Source organism: Gracilinanus agilis, chromosome 2, assembly GCF_016433145.1.
Source record: "Gracilinanus agilis isolate LMUSP501 chromosome 2, AgileGrace, whole genome shotgun sequence".
Classification (NCBI taxonomy): domain Eukaryota; kingdom Metazoa; phylum Chordata; class Mammalia; order Didelphimorphia; family Didelphidae; genus Gracilinanus; species Gracilinanus agilis.
The window spans coordinates 651398516-651416518 of record NC_058131.1 but is presented as its reverse complement, the minus strand read 5'-3'; the positions used below and the strand labels follow the sequence as shown (position 1 = coordinate 651416518).

At 36.4% G+C, this 18003-nt stretch overlaps 1 protein-coding gene across 1 annotated transcript in view; it reads right to left on the bottom strand.

Moving 5' to 3' along the window:
• Positions 1 to 754: 754 nt before the first annotated feature.
• Positions 755 to 18003, bottom strand: part of SHLD2 (shieldin complex subunit 2) — a 38191-nt gene continuing 20942 nt past the window's right edge. Inside the window, exons 5-8 of the mRNA XM_044662695.1 lie at positions 12047 to 12253; positions 10739 to 10973; positions 2953 to 3068; positions 755 to 1137 (exon numbers count right to left, since the gene is read on the bottom strand). Of these exons, the coding sequence (XP_044518630.1) occupies positions 959 to 1137; positions 2953 to 3068; positions 10739 to 10973; positions 12047 to 12253 (737 nt within the window). The 3' untranslated portion in view covers positions 755 to 958. The remainder of the gene's footprint in view (positions 1138 to 2952; positions 3069 to 10738; positions 10974 to 12046; positions 12254 to 18003) is intronic.

Genomic DNA, 18003 nt, shown 5'->3' with positions numbered 1-18003 from the left:
ATCACAGTGCTTAGATGGATTAAAGTACCATGTAAGTACTAGGTAGTATTAAAATTTATATGAACAAAAGTAGGATGAAATGAGTATAACAAGAAGAATGATAAACATAATGATTACAAAGCTGTACCTAGTAATTGTATATATCATTCTTCTTGTTTTACTCATTTCATTCTGCTTTGGTTCATACAAATTTTAATAATAGCTTGCATTTGTAGTGTTCTAAGGTTTTCAAAGTACTTTACAAATATGATCTCAAACCCTGGGAGGCAGGTGCTATTATTATCATCTCTGCTTTAAAGAAGAAGAAACTGAGGAAGAGAGAAATAAAGTGAATTGCCCAGGGAGGGACACACAACAGCTAGTGTCTGAGGCAGGACTAGAATTCAGGTCTTCTTACCTCCAAATCTAGTTCTCTTACCTATTATACCAATAGCTGCCTCCTCCATTTTCCTTCAATATAATTTTCCCTATTTAGAAAACTCTGACTCATATAGCAAATTCCCATTATCTTATAACTATTCTGGATGCAAAACTTGCTGTGTGACTCTAGGCAAGTCACTTAACCTCTTTTAAATTCACTATCTTCATCTGTCAAGTCAGGATTATACCTGTAGAATCATCTACCTCATAACATTTTCTTGTGGGAAGAGGTGTAAACCTTAAAATGCCACAGAGATATGTGACACTATTATTACCACTAGATTATATTTCAAAAGGAAAACAGAGAAATATGATGAAAAAATAATTTATTCTTTCAGATTACAAAGTTTTATTTAAAAAAGCATAATATTTCTGGAGCCTGCCAACAGGCACAGTTCTTTTTGTTACTCTTTTAGGGAGGGGGTGTATACCTGAGAATTAAGTCTTGTTACTTTATTTCAAAAGGCAAATTATTTCACTGTGTTTCTACTTTAGTTACCAGTGGTGTGTTCTTCTGATCACTTACGTGATTATAGAGTCATGCTTCAAAGTCAGTTTGAAAATCTAGCAGATAGAAGTCCTGCTGTAAAGGGTAACTGTTTTCATCTAGAATAAAAAGGCTCTGGATTTTCAGCGTGTACGCTTTTTCTCTACTCGCTAGCAACGAGTGGCACAGGTCTGCTGCAACCATTCCATATGTGATACCGGAGGATGGAACTGCGCCCCCCCAAAAAAAGAGGGAAAGAAAGAAAGCATAATAATTAGGTTCCCAATAGCATTTCTACTTCTCCTCTTTCTGTTCCTTTCTCCTGCTCAAAGCAAGACTCTCATTTCCTTACCTTCTTTTCAGCTATAACAAAGAGAGGGCACCCTAGAATTTAGATACTCCATTCCTGTTGAAGAAATGGTATCGCTTTTATGGTATATGGAGGATTCCTTATTCCATTGTTAACTACAAGTTAAGCGACATGTAGAAGATGTGGCTACTGTTACTCTAAATTTGGAACTGAAAGTGTTGTGAGTGTTAACATCTAAAAAGTACCACTGTGGTTATAATGAATTCTGCATTTAACTAATAACTCATTGTATGTTAAGTGACTAGATGAATAGATGAATTCCTTGAAAGTGTTCTGAAGTACTGAGATTATGAACAGATGTGCCATTAATCTTTGGGGACACACTGGAGGGACAATAAGCTGGGCCCAGTCCAGAGTAGGGGACTGGCTGGATTATATTTTGGGAACATTTTAGCACTCTAAATGATCTTATGCTTCTTAACTGCTACACAAACCTCTCTTTCTTTTAGAGATCAAGCTATTAATACATTTTGTTGTATTATCATCTGAATTCCAAAATATCTCTTGATGTGTGCAAAAGCCGTATCTTATGCCAAAAATAAAAAAAAGAAGGAAAAATAAACCATTCTGAGGAATGAACCAACCTTCTGATGCAGCCAAGGTAGTGTGTGGGATGATTCCCTATGCCCACAATGAACACCATGTTACAGGGGGCACTCTGGTCTTTAGTAGGAATTGACTTGAAACTTCTTTAATTAATATATTTCAGAAAACCCTTACCTCTGTCTTAGAATTGATACTAGTATCAGTTCCAAGGCAGAATAACTGTAAGGGCTAGGCAATGGAGGTTAAGTGACTAGCCCAGGGTCATGCAGCTAGCAGTATCTGAGGCCACATTTGAACACAGGACCTCCCTTCTCTAGGCCTGGTGTCCTTTCCACTGCGACCTAGCTGCCCCTCTTGGATTCATTTTTAAAGCTCTTTCTTTACTGTTCAGTTTCCTCACGATTCCCATGTATTTGTTCTAACTGACATGCTTTGGCTTCCATGGGACTGCCGTGGCTCCTGACTCCCACGAGGGTGCCTCTCTTTGGCCACTGCCTGCATGCTTCAGCTGCTGCCCGGCACTCTTTCGGCAGTGGAGAATGTGAGCACAACTGACTTTGCCTGAAGACCAGAATGGTTCTCTCTAGGTTAAAGATGAAGATTCAATCTCATTCACTTACAGCTTCTGGGGTTCAGGCCTCCCTCTTCCATAGTGTCAGCCGTCACTGATCATTCACCTCTGCTGAGCACCCATCTTACCAGAGAGGAAGTTAATCGGAATGATCTGGGACTGTGGAGGTGTACTAATTTTTTTTTTTTTAACCCTTGTACTTCGGTGTATTGTCTCATAGATGGAAGAGTGGTAAGGGTGGGCAATGGGGGTCAAGTGACTTGCCCAGGGTCACACAGCTGGGAAGTGGCTGAGGCCGGGTTTGAACCTAGGACCTCCCATCTCTAGGCCTGACTCTCACTCCACTGAGCTACCCAGCTGCCCCCAGAGGTGTACTAATTTTTTCAGACCACAGGAGACCATTTAACATATACTTAGTAGAGCTTTTGCCAATTTAAAAAATCTTGTGTGTACAAAACATGTGAGCAAAGATTAAACATCTCTCTTATCTAGAAGCCACTCTCTAATGAGACCTAGACATACTAAGCAATATTTACATTTTGATTTTTGATACAATACCTACAACTCTGCTTAACCAATCAGGTGGAATATTGAGAAGAATCTTCTGTATCATCTCAGATCCCACATGAACTTGAACCTCATTCCTGCCATCAGATACAGTCATCAGAGCTGGCCTAAAAAAGAAGACAGGCCAGGAAAGGTAAAAGTCAAAAAAGAAGCAAAGTTTCAGTGTGATCAATGTTATGAAGCATCACTTTCTGGTCCAGACGATTTTAATGTGCTAAAAACAATTGAGAGTGCCCATGTGGTACACTTTTACCCTTAGTTTTACGGATGAGCCAACAAACAGAAGAAAACTCTGTGCCTCTGGAAAAACTATAGCCGTGTTATTCTGATAAACAGTAAGAGAAAAGCATAGTTTCCCATTTCCAAGATCAAGTTCTAATTAACTTAAAAAATTATAGTATTGGCTTTAGTTATTTAACAGAAGCACTAGCAGGGAATACAGTCGAATGAGTTAATTTATCTGCAGAGAAATGTTTTTGTTAATTAATATCCTATTGCCCTGTAAATACTGTGGATAATACTACCCATGAGAAAGAAGCAAAATGGAGGTTTATTAACTTTATAGCAGACCATTTTAATATAAGATTATATTTACCCATCAGGAGTCATTCAACAAACATTAATAGGAGAAACAACATGTAAATAACTTTATGTAAACATATATCCTGTTGTAGATGGAAGGTAATCTCAGAGGGAAGGCACTACTATCGAGGGGACCAGGAAAGGCCTCATGCAGAATGTGCAACATGAGCTGAATTTTGGAATAAGCCAGGGAATCTAAGAGACAGAAGTGCAGGAGAAGAGCATTCTGGGCATCGGGAGAGCCACTCTGAAATAACAGAAATGGGAGATGGAATGATTGCAGAGAGTCTGTAGAAATAAAGTGAAAGAAGACTGGAAAAGTAGGAAAGGACAGGTAGTAAAGGGCTTTATGTGACAGAGAACTTTATATTTGAGGAATGGTTTATCTGAGGTAGGAGGAGCACCAGGAGAGATAAGAATCATGAAAACCTAGAAAGAGAATATCCAGGAAGAGATGATCAACCGTGTCAAAGGCTGAAGAGAAGTCAGGGTAAAAAAGGACTGAGAAAAGATCATTAAGTTTGGTCATTTAGAGATCAGTGGTAACATGGAGAGGGGGGTTTCAGTTGAGTGATAAGGTCAGATAAAGGTTTAGGAGTGAAGGAGAGGTGAAGAGGAGGTTCCTGGTATAGATGGGCTTTCTCAAAGAGTTTAGCCAAGAAGAGGAGGAGAAATACCGGAAAATATCTAGGGGGATGGTTGGACAAAGAGATTTTTTTTAAGGATGAAGGAAAAATGGGCATATTTGTTGGCAGCAGAGAAGGTGTCAATACATAGCTTGAGATTAAAGATTAGAAGGAATGATAAAAGGGGTACTATCTTGGAGAAGATGGAAAGGGATGAGATCAAGGGTACACAGAGAAAGGTTTGCCTCGGTAAGGAGAAGAACCATCTCATCACAGACAGTAATGAAAGAGAAACTAGAGGAAAAGGTCTGAGTACTTCTGTGTACTTAGATGCTCTTCTTCTTTTGTGTGTGTGTGTGTGCGCGCGCGCGCGTGTGTGTGTGTATATGTTCATTAACTCCACTTGCACTAATAGTCGTCTCCCTCCCCTTAAAACAAATAAGTACTATTAAATAAAGAAAAATCCACATCTTGGCCATGTCTGAAAATGTGTGTCTCATTCTGTACCTCTGAGCTCTCTGCCAAGGGGTAGGTAAGTTTCAACATCAACCTCCTGAAAACACGGGCCTCAACCTTATGGGTCTGACCTATTCTCTTTGAAGAAAATATTCCTGATTATGTAGCTGTGAGGCATCAATACTTTCTACAAGCCTTTGGTCTTTCTTGTTTCTTACTCCTGTACTCTTTTTCAACACATTTTTCACTATTCTCCCATATGTCCATCTTTGCACTGGTGTCACTGAATATATCTTCATTTAATTTGGAGGCAGCTATTGTGAAATTGTTGGGAAATTCTTAACTGAATTTATCTTCTTATCCTCTGCCATAGATATTATAGCATACATTACAATTATTCTCATAGAAGCTTGATTTTCTACTGCAAATGCTTACATTATGTGTACCCCAATATGAGATGTGCAAGGATCTTATGAAATGATTTTTCTTTTTACCTTTGGCCTTTTGAGAAAGCCAACTCTGCCAGTATCTTTGTGCAAGGAGAGCCTGTGAGCTGTCCCTCTCTTTGAACTCTGGCTTTATTCACAGAGAGAATGTCAAGACTGATGTGATTTAGTTCCTTCAGACATAAGCCTACTTGGACACTGGCCAAGGATCTTACATCTGGAGTATGAACAGCTAAGTTACCATTTATAGACAGTCTAAAAATGATGAGGTTCTTAGCATCATCTGTTCTCTTATCTACTACTCTACCACCATGACTACAGAAGAGGCAGAGGTATGCACAGGTCTAAGGGTAGGTGGTATAGAAGGAATTGGTACAGTTCAGCTCTCCTAACAACTACAGTGGTGCCTTGATACATGAGCATCTTAAGTCAAGAGCAATTTGAGATAGGAGCAGTCACAATGGGGATTTTTTGCTTAAGTCACAAGTGTATATTTGAATTATGAGCTTCCACCCATGGAGGAGCCCAAGGTGGATGAGGTGATCAGTATAAGTGAGATTAAGGAAATGTTGAGTATTTGGGAAAAAATTAAACAGTTTATTGAAAAGACACACCCAGAAAAAGTTGCAACAGGTCATGTGTTAGAGCTGTGTGATAACACTTGTTTCACACACTATCGAAATGTTCTGAAAGGGAGGATGAAACAAACTTCCTTGGAAAGGTTTTTGTTGAAATGGCCTCTAAGCAGGCATAGAGATTGGAGGTCCTAGGTTTAAATCTGGCCTCAGACACTTCCCAGCTGTGTGACCCTGGGCAAGTCACTTGACCCTCATTGTCTACTCTTACCACTCTTCTGCCTTGGAGCCAATACATAGTATTGATTCTAAGACAGAAGGTAAGGGTTAAAAAAAAATTTAAAAAAAAAATGAAATGGCCTCTAAGTGAAATCGAGGAAAATGTGGCAAAACAGCCAAAATTCAATGAAAAAAAAAATGACAATAAAAGTGAAAAAATAGCAATTAAGTTTAGCAATAAAGTTACATATCATAAGTAATGTATAAGGTCAATTTTGCATTTAAATGTACATGTGTAGAGAGCAAGTTATGTTAAATGCACATGAAATGAAAACTTTCTCCACCAGCATATTTGCTTGACCTTGAAGGTAAATAACATTTCATAAGCAAGTTTATTTCTTTACATTCTTTCTTATTATCTATAAATATAAATATTTATTTGTTATTTATAAAGTACATTTTCATTTAAAAGCATATAAAAGGGAGCAGCTGGGTGGCTCAGTGGAATGAGAGCCAGGCCCAGAGATGGGAGGTCCTTGGTTCAAATCTGGCCTCAGACACTTCCCAGCTGTGTGACCCTGGGCAAGTCACTTAACCCCCATTGCCTAGCCCTTACCACTCTTCTGCTTTAGAACCAACATACAGTATTGATTCTAAGACAGAAGGTAAAGGTTTAAAAAACATAAATAAAAGCATATAAAACAAAAAATTCATGTGTTTTGGGGGGCTGGAACAGATTAATTGCATTTCCATTAATTTAAATGGGGAAATTAGATTTGACACATGAGTAAATTGAGTTACTAGCTTGTCCATGGAATGAATTAAACTTGTGTGGCAAGGTACCACTGTATATGAACTGTATATGAACAAAAATTTCTTATTAGTGCCTAAGTAGTGATCAGAAATCCAAGAAACCACAGTGGGTTGGTTATCTTTCCAACTCAAGATTACAGATTCAATCCTCATACAAGTGACCTGAGTAGTGATTGAAGAATAGAGATGGGCTGGGCAGAACACAGGGATTGGGATCTTGCCCCTGGGTGCAGGGGTAACAGCTCTGTTCTTCTCACCTAGGAGTGATGGCCTTGGATACAATCTCCAGAAGTGAGATCTGCGCCCCTGGCCAGGGGCAGAGATGGGGATCTAAGACTCAGCTCCTCTGTGACCCAGGGATTCTTGTTCTGCTTAGGGGAGGGGATTCTCAGACACAGGTCACCGGTCTCTCTAATCCAAGGGAAGGCATCACAGAGCCAGACCCTGGGAGAAGAACAAGACCACAGCAGCATATTTCTAACCTCAGTAGCATGACAACAGATAAGAGAGGCCAGGGCCATACAATGCCATGACACTACCACTAGGAATGAGAAGAGCTGTACCCTAGCACAGGGTTCCACTGATGATGTCAGGGATGACCGAGGTCCAAACTCATAAGAGAAGGACTACAAAACACTTCTAGGCAAAGCTGCAAAGGAAAACATAGCCTGCCCATGAGATCAGCAGGAATTCCTGGAGGAAATGCAATAATTAAAAAGGATATGAAAGTGATAGAGAATTAAAAGCATAACACAAGGATTACAAAACTGAACCCAAGTAACACTCCGAAAATCAGAATGTTAAACGCAAGTTAATGCTTCTGTGAGACAATAAGAAATGTTAAAACAAAGTCAAAAATTGAAAAAATTGGGGAAAAAAAGCAGAGTACCTCATAACAAATACAACTGACCTAGAAGAAAGATCAAAGAGAGAATATCTGAAAATCACTGGGCTAATGGAAAGCTTAGATATCCTATTTCAAGAACTAATGAAAGAAAACCGCCTAAATTAGTGTCACTTTGAAATCTGGAGGCCCCAAGTTTGCCTCTATCCCTTGGGAACTGGCCCTTAGGGTAGTTAAGAAGGCCAGATTTCAAATCCGACCTTGGACACTTACTTGTGTGACATTAGGCAAGTCACTTAACCTCCATTTGTCTCAATTTCCTTTACTATAAGATGGAAAAGATAATAGCACCTACCTCCTAGTACAGTGAGGATCAAATGAGATAATAATTGTATAGCACTTTACATAGTGCATGGGACATAAATGTTTATTATTTTCACTAAAGATAACAATGACAACATGCTAAAATTTTGGAGATTCAGACAAAGAAGTCCTTAGAGAAAAATTTATATTTCTAACTACTTTCAGCAACAAAAGAGAAAACAGATCCCTGAATTGGCTATGCAATAACCACAACAAAACCAACCCCAAAACTCCAACTCAGAAAACCAACAAAATTTTGAAAGAACAATTAAACCAAAATAAAAATTCTGAAAATCAAAGAAGAGATTTAGAAAATCAAGAGCAAAAGAAGAAAAAACAAACAAACAAAAAACCCCAGTGAATAATATTAGGAACTTTTAGAAACAACAAAAAAAAATGGATGGCTATTAGCTCATTTTACTAAAAATACAAGGGAAACCAAATCACCAGTATTAAAAATGAAAAAAGAGAATTCAAAACAAATGAAGAATAAAAGATAGTATTGGAAATTACTTTGCTTATCTGCCAATCAAAATCATAATTTAAATGAAATGGATGAATATTTACATAAAAAGAACAAGAATTGGAGAATTTAAACAACCCAAGCTCAGAAAAAGAAATTGAATGAGCCATAGATGAATCCTCAGAGAAAAAATAAAACTTAGAACCAGAAGGATGTACAAGTAAATTCTTCCAAATGTTCAAAGAACAATTAATTCCAATATTATACAAACTGTTTGCAAAAAATATCAAATTCCTTCCATAATACAAAAATGGTTTTGAAACTCAAACTGGGGAGAGTCAAAACAGAGAAAGAAAAATATAAAATAACATAACTAACTGACACTGAAGTAAAAATTATATAAAATATTTATAAAGTTGCTATAGCAATATATCATAAAGCTCATATACTATGACTAGGTTGTATTTATACTAGAAATGCAAAGTTGATTTAACATTAGGAAAAATATGATCATAACTGACCATATTGTTAAGAACAATAAAAATCATATTATGAGTATATCAACAGATGCAGGAAAAGATTAAAAAAAATCTATTTCTGTGAAAGGAAAAAACCCCAACCTAACAACCAAGAAACATAAAAATAAATGTACTTTTCCTTAACATGGTAAATGTTATCTATCTAAAACCAAGAGCTAGAATATATGCAATGAGAATTAAGTAAAGTCTTTTCCAGTAAGATTAGGGGAAAAGATAGGATGTCTATGTCACCACTTTTAGTTGATATAATGCTAGAAATGCTAGCTATAATAATAACATAAGAAAAAGGAATTGAGGGAATAAATACAGCCAAAGAAGAAATGAAATTATTGTTTTCTGTAGATGATATGGTAGTTTATAGAGTATCAACTAAATATTAATTATAACAACTTTAGCAAAAATTTTGCACATAAAATAAATTCACATAAATTATCAACATTTATTACTAATAAAACCTGGCACGAAGAGAGGAAAAAGAGAAATTCCACATAAAATAACTACCAATGTATTAAATCCTGGGGAAGTCTACCTATTAAGATGCATATAAAAGCTATATGAATATAATAATCTATAAGACACTATTTATATAACTGAAAACGGTCTTGAAAATTTTAGAAAAAAGGGGGCAACTAGGTAGATCAGTGGCTACAGAGTCAGGCCTAGAGCTGGGAGGTCCTGGCTTCGGACTGGCTTTAAGTCATCATGTCCTAGCTGTGTGACCCTGGGCAAGTTATTTAATTCTCATTGCCTAGTTCTTATCACTCTTCTGCCTTGGAACTAATATACAGTATTGTGTCTAAGAAGTAAGGTAAAGGTTCTTTAAAAAACTGGAAAAATATTACTCATGAGTAAAGCCATATCAATACAATAACAATGGCAATACTACCTAAATTAATTTATTATTTGGTATTTCAATAAGACTACCAAGAGGCTATGTTATAATTCTGGAAAAATTAATGAGAGGGAGATAATGAAAAAGAAGGAAGGGAGATTAATAAAACCAGCTCTCAAACTACATTACAAAGCAGTAATTATCAAAACAATTTGGTACTGGTTAAAAAGAGAAGCAGACCAACGGAGCAGATTAGATATATAATATAGTGAAGCAAACAAACATCCTAACTTAGTGTTTGATAAATTCAAAAACTCTAGGCTTAGGGACCAGGCTTTGCTATTTGACAAAAACTAATATGAAAATTGGACAAGACAGGAAACAAAATCTTAATAAGTGGAAAATATATATAATAATTTTTAAAAGGACACGACCATGCCCACATACAATGAGGCCTCAAAGAAAGATTTTGGAGTATAATTTAGTGGTAAACAATTTGCAGGTAATCTACTTCTAGAACAGGGTCTGCTGTGGAACAAAACAGCAACCTCCTCGACATTTACTGACAGTTTATAGGTGGTGTTATAAAATTGATAAGGGAGTAAAAAAAAGCAAGGTGCTATTTCACAAAGGCATAAGTATGTCAAACCCACAAAAGTTCTGTAGCCATTAAACTGCTAACCAATATCCTTTAACATACATATTATTATTTTAAAAGCAAAAAAATTTAGATTCTTAAGATGTTTTATAATATCCACAGTAACTCTGTGGTGGAGGATAGGAAAATTTCTCATTTTAATTATCAACCTATTCTTCTTTCTAGACATAACCATTTTAATTATTTTTACAAATTCTAATATTTTCTTTTTTTGAAAGAAATTGACTGTTCCTTCCTTGGAAGATTAGTTACAATTTCTGGATTTCAAAAACTGGTAACAGTGACTCCTTAAGGTTATTTCTGGCCCCATCATTCTAAATATAGTCCTCTTTTAGATAACCTGGGTTTTGGCTTTATTTACCTGTAGTGCAGCTTCACCATAGTGAATGGCAAGCAGCTGACACACTGCTTGTAGATCTTGTTCTCATCTATTTCTAATTCCAGTCCACATTTTCCACAGCCTGAATATGTAATGGTGGGTAGACATGACAGAATACCCTCCAGAGAAGTGTTGGCATCTAAGACAAGCTGCCGGCTCTCATGGGCAGCAACAGGAAATACTAACACTAAAATCTGGGCTGTTACTTGAACCATTCCTATGGAAGACAGAAAAAATAGAGTTAGAATTGTTGGGCCCCCCTAAATTGTCTTAAAAGATCATGGTGTTTTCCTAATTACTAGCCCTTTGAATTCAACTCTTTATATAATTCCAGAGTCCATGGCACAAAGCTAGAAACAGTTGTAATTTTAAAATGTTGAACTCGTCCATCTAGCTCAACACTTAAAAAATGTTGCCCCTGAAAATTTCCAGGCAATGATATGTCAAATGATGTAAATTGGAAATCCTTTAGATTACCAAAAGGGGGCACTGTAATATAAGAGCAAGAAGTTCACTGAGACCCACATTATTTCATTTATTATTGTTAGATAACTTTATATTCATTCACTTTTTTCATAAGATTATAATAATCTTTTCTTTTCTTGAAAAATATAAATAATCTCAAAAAATCTAAGATATGAGAAAAATCAGCTAAGAAAATGAGTTACTCAAATGTTATAACTAGTTATTTATACTAAAATGCAAAACAATAACTATATATTAATAAAACATATGAAATTAAATATATAATAATGAATATAAATATAACTTTAATCGCTGTAAATAAAATAACTATATTACAGATGTAATAACAATAAAATTATTTGTTTTGGCGTTAAAGCCAAACTATAATCTGATTTATTTTTAACCACATATGCAATGCAATGATCTGGGATAATTCTGAAAGACTTATGATGGCAAATGCTATCCACCTTCAGAGAAAGAACTGTTAGAGTCATCTTTCACATCAGGGGATTTATGGTCTTATGTTAGAGTTCTGGTTATATATGAATTTGCTCTTACAATAATGACCAATGTTGAAGTGTATTTTCCATGACAATAACAAATTAAAAATTAAAAACAAAATGTAAAGTCTCACTAAATAAAACTTAATTCCAAGGGCCTAGTCTATCAACTATAGTATTTAAGCCTGTTGGGGCCCAGTCAAGACTGCAATTGAAAAGCAGCTCATTTGCAGGGTTCTATTCAAGTCAGTTAGTCTCTGCCTATTCCCAAAGAGTTCACTCCCTTCATTAACAGTTCACAAACAGTGAATGCACGGATTCTTACCCATGTGCTTCTCTTCCAGAAGGGCAGATAAATGTGAAATCTTCACAAAGTGACTTTTCCTTTTTTGGAATTTTGCTTTAAATTCAATTGCTCTCATATCATCCTCAAAGAGGCACTCACAGGAGGACCATGGGGTTGTATGTAATTCTAGGTTTCCTAATATGGAATTATGCTGAGTAAGAAGATACTTAAACTCCCAAAGATGATCTTAAAACAAGAAAATTAAAAGTCAGTACAAGGAAAACAATCTAGAATCAGAACAGTATTAGACTCTTCAGTTTAATGGTTATGGGAATCAAATAAAAGCACTACATATCTGTATAAAGTTTTAAAGTTTTCAAAATACTTTTCAAATACAAAATCTAATTTGTCAGAGAGGCAAATGCAATCTTATCCTAAACTAAGGCTCACAATTTAAGTTCCTTGCTTATGGCTAAAAAGCTAATAGGGAACAGAGACAAGACTAGAACCTGAATTTTCTCAGTTCTACTCCAATATTTCAGCACATATAATATCTATTAAATAATTATAATTAAATATGTATGCTTTATTTAAGCATCAAAATGAGGCTGTGAGGTGTGTTCTTTTAGAGATAACTTGCTGGACTCCCAGGCAAGATGAATGGATGTTGGAATTGGGAGAGACTGTTCAGCTCCCACATACATACCTGGAATAGCAAAACACCAGAATTCACACCAGAGTGAATAATGATCAAGAAATTCAATAAGCAACTACAGTAAGTAAATATTTCTACTCTAGAATTTCCCAGAGTTGTCCAGAAGCCCATGGGTAATTAGAAAGAGGACTGCCAGCAAAGCCAGCATCAGAGCAGGCACACAAGCCCTTGATCTCCCAGAGTGACCAGATATAAGATGGAGACAAGTGTGTCTTCAGGAATCTATGTCCAGAACTAGCAAGAGTGGAGGTCTCTGCCTAGAATACTCCATGGTGGCCAGAATCCTCTAAGAGGGAGTCTGGAAGCCCCAGTGAGTAGCATCCCTGTCCTAACTAAAAGAAGAGGCCAGAGCAGCAACTTAGGTGACCCAGGGTGAGACCAAGAATATTCAACCACCCACTCAAATGCCAAGCAAGGGGCAAAGTCTGACCTTAGCAATAGGACCCACTTTAGGAATTAAAGTTAGAGAGATGAATAAAGCAAAGAAGATACTGATCAGTACAAAAAATTGTTGCAGATCTAGAGATGCTCAAAAATCAATACTAGAAGAAGTTAAGTCCATAGTAACTAAAAGCAAGAACTCAAGGGTTTTGCACAAAGACTGTACTTTAATATCTAGAAGAAATGAAGCAAGAGATTAAAAAACCCAATGTGAAAAATGAACTAAAATATTTTAGAATAAAAAAGTAGATGGAGAATAAGTACCTTAGAGAATACTTTACCTAAGAATAGAATTTCCTGATAACCAGAATAGACCAAATAAATCAATAATTCCATGAGAAAGCAAGAAATGTTAGAACAAAATAAAAAGGTTGAAAACAAAGAAGAAAATTTAAGATATCTGTTATAAAAAACAATTACCCTTGAAAACAGATCAAGGAGAGATAATTTAAGAATCCGGACTTCCTTCAAAACTACAGTTTATAAAAAAACCAAACAACTTTATATTTGAAATCATAACTTAGAATTGCCTGGATATATTAGAAATAGAGGGCAAAGTAAAGAAAGAATGACTACCAATATTTGGAAGGAACAAACACTAAATGAAAAAGTTCCAGAAATTTTACAGCCAAAATATAGAGCTTTCGTATCAAAGAAGAAACACTGTGAGTGTACAACGTCAAGATGAGGGGCACATTCACAGCCAGCCTGCAAGAGAGAGTCGTCTGGAAATTACTCTTGTACAAGCATACTTAGACATGGAAAAAGCTGAGCTGACACAAAACCTATCCCCTGATGACATGTATACTAATTAGCATTTTTAAGTGGGACTTTAGCTACTTGCTGCCTAGGTGTGCTAATAGATTTTATAATATATTATATTATTATAATAATAGAATAGAATAAACCTTTGTTTTATTTCCTGAGTTTGCCTCAGGATTTTCTCTCCACAATTTGGCTTCTCCTGATGGGAGCTTTTGTTTACATGATTCTCATTTGGTGAGCTTCTCTGCCTCCACAGACTTCTGTCTGATTGTGGGTGGGAGTGGACTCTCTCAGAGGTCAGTTCGTCATAGAGTCAGGCAATTAAACTCCTTGGTCTTGAGAAGGGTAAGGAGAAACAAGTCCTGGGTCACAGTTCATTGTGCATGAAGATATGTGAGTGGTCCCACAAGAAAGAAAAGGCCGTGCTAACTGGACCTGACCTGATGTCAGACCACAAGGGACAGAATGGTCAAGGCATTGTTATGAGACCAGGACAGAGGAAGCCTCCTTTCAGCCTAAGACTGGATGGAGTCTGCTCCTCGTTACCATGTCCATTAGAGGTGCTGGTCTACCACCATAGAATCTGGATTTCTCAGAATCAAAGATCATGTCACCCTTAAGAACTTCTTTTGTAGGAAATAATCAGAGAAGAAGGAGCTTAAGAAGGGGAAGGAAAGGAAAGGAAAGGAAGTAAAGATTTTGGCAGCTGCCATGAAGGAAGCAATGTGGGAAGGCAGAGAAGGAATTCAGGACCTTAAAAGAGACTTGGAAAACAAGAAGGAGGCTGGAATGTTTTCACTATAAAGGGGGGTACTTTGAGAGAGACTTTAGGAAACTTGAGCAGGACGAATCACCTCTGGCAGAGGGAAACAACCTCCGTTTTTATCCAGAAGACCCCATAAAGGACAGTCTGTCATGGGAACCAGCATTGTCACTGTCTCCTTGGCACCTGCCACTGCCAAGGCCATCGAATAGTCTGTACTGTCTGGGATGAGGAAGAAAGTGGTTGGAAACCAAGGGTGTTTCTCTGGCACGCTGAAGGGGGCACGGGTATGATTGAGGACACGGGTAACTTTCTAAGGGCCTAAATGCCCTCTGAAGACTTCCCAGTGTTAAAGACTGAAAGGGTAATGGGCATCTCAGGGAAAAAATGAGATTCGTGCCTTAACCACCATGTTTAAAGTTGCTATTAGACCTTTGAAATGTTTTCATTCTTTCTGTTAATGCCTGACTCCTATCTCACTGTGTGGAAGAAACCTGATATGTAAACTTGAAGCTATTATTTACTATGATCCAGGAGGGTTAGGTTAGAGTACAAAAGAACTGATTGGGATCATGGAGCAATTTTAAAGGAACCCAAGAAGTTTATGGGGCCCCTACGGTCTGATTTACCTCCAATGTTAGGAAATTAATCCACCACTTAGTCAGCTGAACCTGTGCAGATGTGTACTAAGGATGGACTGCCCTCTTGTGGGCAACAATATAATAGTGACTTAGAGGCTACTGAAGGTATTAAAAAATTCACTGATGCTTTAGTCCATCTGGGGGTGATAGAGCCATACCAAGCACTTGCAATGCCCCTCTGCTGTCAATGAGGAAAACAAGATGAATGATAACTGTCTGCCTGTATACCACTTTGTCCGAGATCTGAGGGCTGTCAATAATTTTGTCATCCTGAGAGCCCCAGTGGTCCTGAACCATGTTGTTTCTACCATCGCCAATATTTTCATAATATAAAATATATTCTGTTACTGATTTGTGTGCTGCCTTTTTTAGTGTTATGGTAGATCTAGACTAGGAGTGCTGCTTTGCTTTAATTTGGAAGGAATAGCAATATACTTGGACTAGGCCTAGAGGTCTTCCTTAATATTCCATATGTTGATGATTTACTTCTTGCCCCTCCTTTCCAGTGAGCCTGTGAAAAGAAACTGTTTTCTTCCTACACAGTCTTTATGAAAAGGGTCATTGAGTCTCTCTCCTTTAAAGTTCTAGCTTGCCTTTCCCCTGTGCAGCATTTGGAATATGAGCTAAAGCCCAGCACTAGGACCTTGACAAATGATAGTATTCAGGGTATCCTTCAAATGCCAATACCAAAAAAAAAAGTCAGATGTGTGTCCTGTTGGGGACGATGGGATAGTGTTGCCCTTGGATTCTAGCAGAGGAGGAACTCACCAAGGAAGTAGTTGCTTTTATGGTTAAAAAGGCCTCTTTCCCAATTACATGCCAATAGATTTGACAATCTAAGCAAAAGAGATGAATATTTGCAAGACTATGAATTGCCCAGATTAATAGAAGAGGAAATAGAATACTTAAACCCATCTCAGAAAAGGAAATTGAGGAAGTCATCAATGAACTCCCTAAGAACAATCACCAGGGCCAAATGGATTCACAAGTGAATTCCATCAAATGTTTAAGGAACAATTAATTCAAATGCCATATAAACAATTTGGAAAAATAAGAAAAGAAGGAGTCCTGCCAAATTCCTTTTATGACACAAATAATACCCATCCCAGGAAGAGCAAAAACTGAGAAAGAAAATTTCTAGACAAATTTCCTTAATGAATATAGGTGTAAAATTTTTACTTAAAATATTGGCAAGGAGACTATAGCAATATATCACAAAAAAAAGGTTATTCACTATGATGAGGTAGGATTTATACCAGGAATGCAGGGCTAGCTCAATGTTAGGAAATCAATCTGCATAATTGACATATCAATTAAAAAAGCACAACAGAAATCACATGAGTATTTCAAAAGATGCAGAAAAACTTTTGACAAAACACAGCACCATTCCTATTAAAAATACTAGCAAGCAGAGAAATAAATGGAGCTTTCCTCAAAATAAGTACTATTTAGCTAAAACCATTAGCAAGTATCATCTAATGGGGAAAAGCTAGAAGCCTTCCCTATAAGATCAGTGGATGAAGCAAGGATGCCTGTTTTCACTGCTGTTATTCAACATTGTACTAGATATGCTAGCTTTAGCAATAAGAAAAAGAAATTGAAGGAATGAAAGTAGACAGTGAAGAAAACTAAACTCTCACACTCTGCATTTGATATGATGATATATGTAGAGAATCAACTAAGAAACTATATGAAATTATTAATAGTGTTAGCAAAGTTGCAGGATACAAAATAAACCCACATAAATCATTAGCATTTTTATATATAACCAACAAAGTTCAGTAGTAAGACATAAAAAGGGAAATTCCACTTAATATAACTTTAGAACGCAGAAGAAAAAGATATGATTGATCACATGGTTTGTTGGGTATATAATTAGGGGTTTGGGCTTTAAATGAATATTCCTTTACAAATATTAAAAATATGGAAATAGGTTTTGAATAACAACATATGTATAATCCAGTGGAATTGCTCATCAGCTTCAGGAGGGGGGAAGGAAGAGGGGAAGGGAAAGAACATGAAGTATGTAACCATGGAAAAATATTCTAAATAAACAAATTAGTTTCAAAAATAGTACCCTATGAGTTTAAAAATAAAAATAAAATAAAATAACTTTAGGCAATATAAAATACTTGGGAGTCTACTTGCCAAGACAAACCCAGCAACTATATGGACACAATTACAAAATACTTTTTTACACAAATAAAGTCAGATTTAAACAATTTGGAAAATATTAATTGCTCATGGGTAGGCCAAGCCAATATAATAAAGATGACAATTCTACCTAAATTAATTAATTTATTCAGTGCCATACCAATCAAACTACCAAAAATTATTTTCTAGGGGTAGAAAAAATAATAAAAAAATTCACCTGGAAGAATAAAAGGTCAAGAATATCAAGAGATTTATGAAAAAAAAATGTTAAGGAAGGTGGCCTAGCTGTACCAGATCTCATACTGTACTATAAAGTAGTAATCATCAAAACAATTTGATACTGTTTGTAAATGACCATAACAATCTAGGGTTTGATAAACTCAAAATCCCAGATTTTGGGACAAGAACTTAGTATATGACAAAAACTGGTAGGAAAACTGGAAACCAGTATTATAGAAAATTGATATATAGACCATATTTCACACCTTATACCAAGATACAGTCAAAATGGGTATAT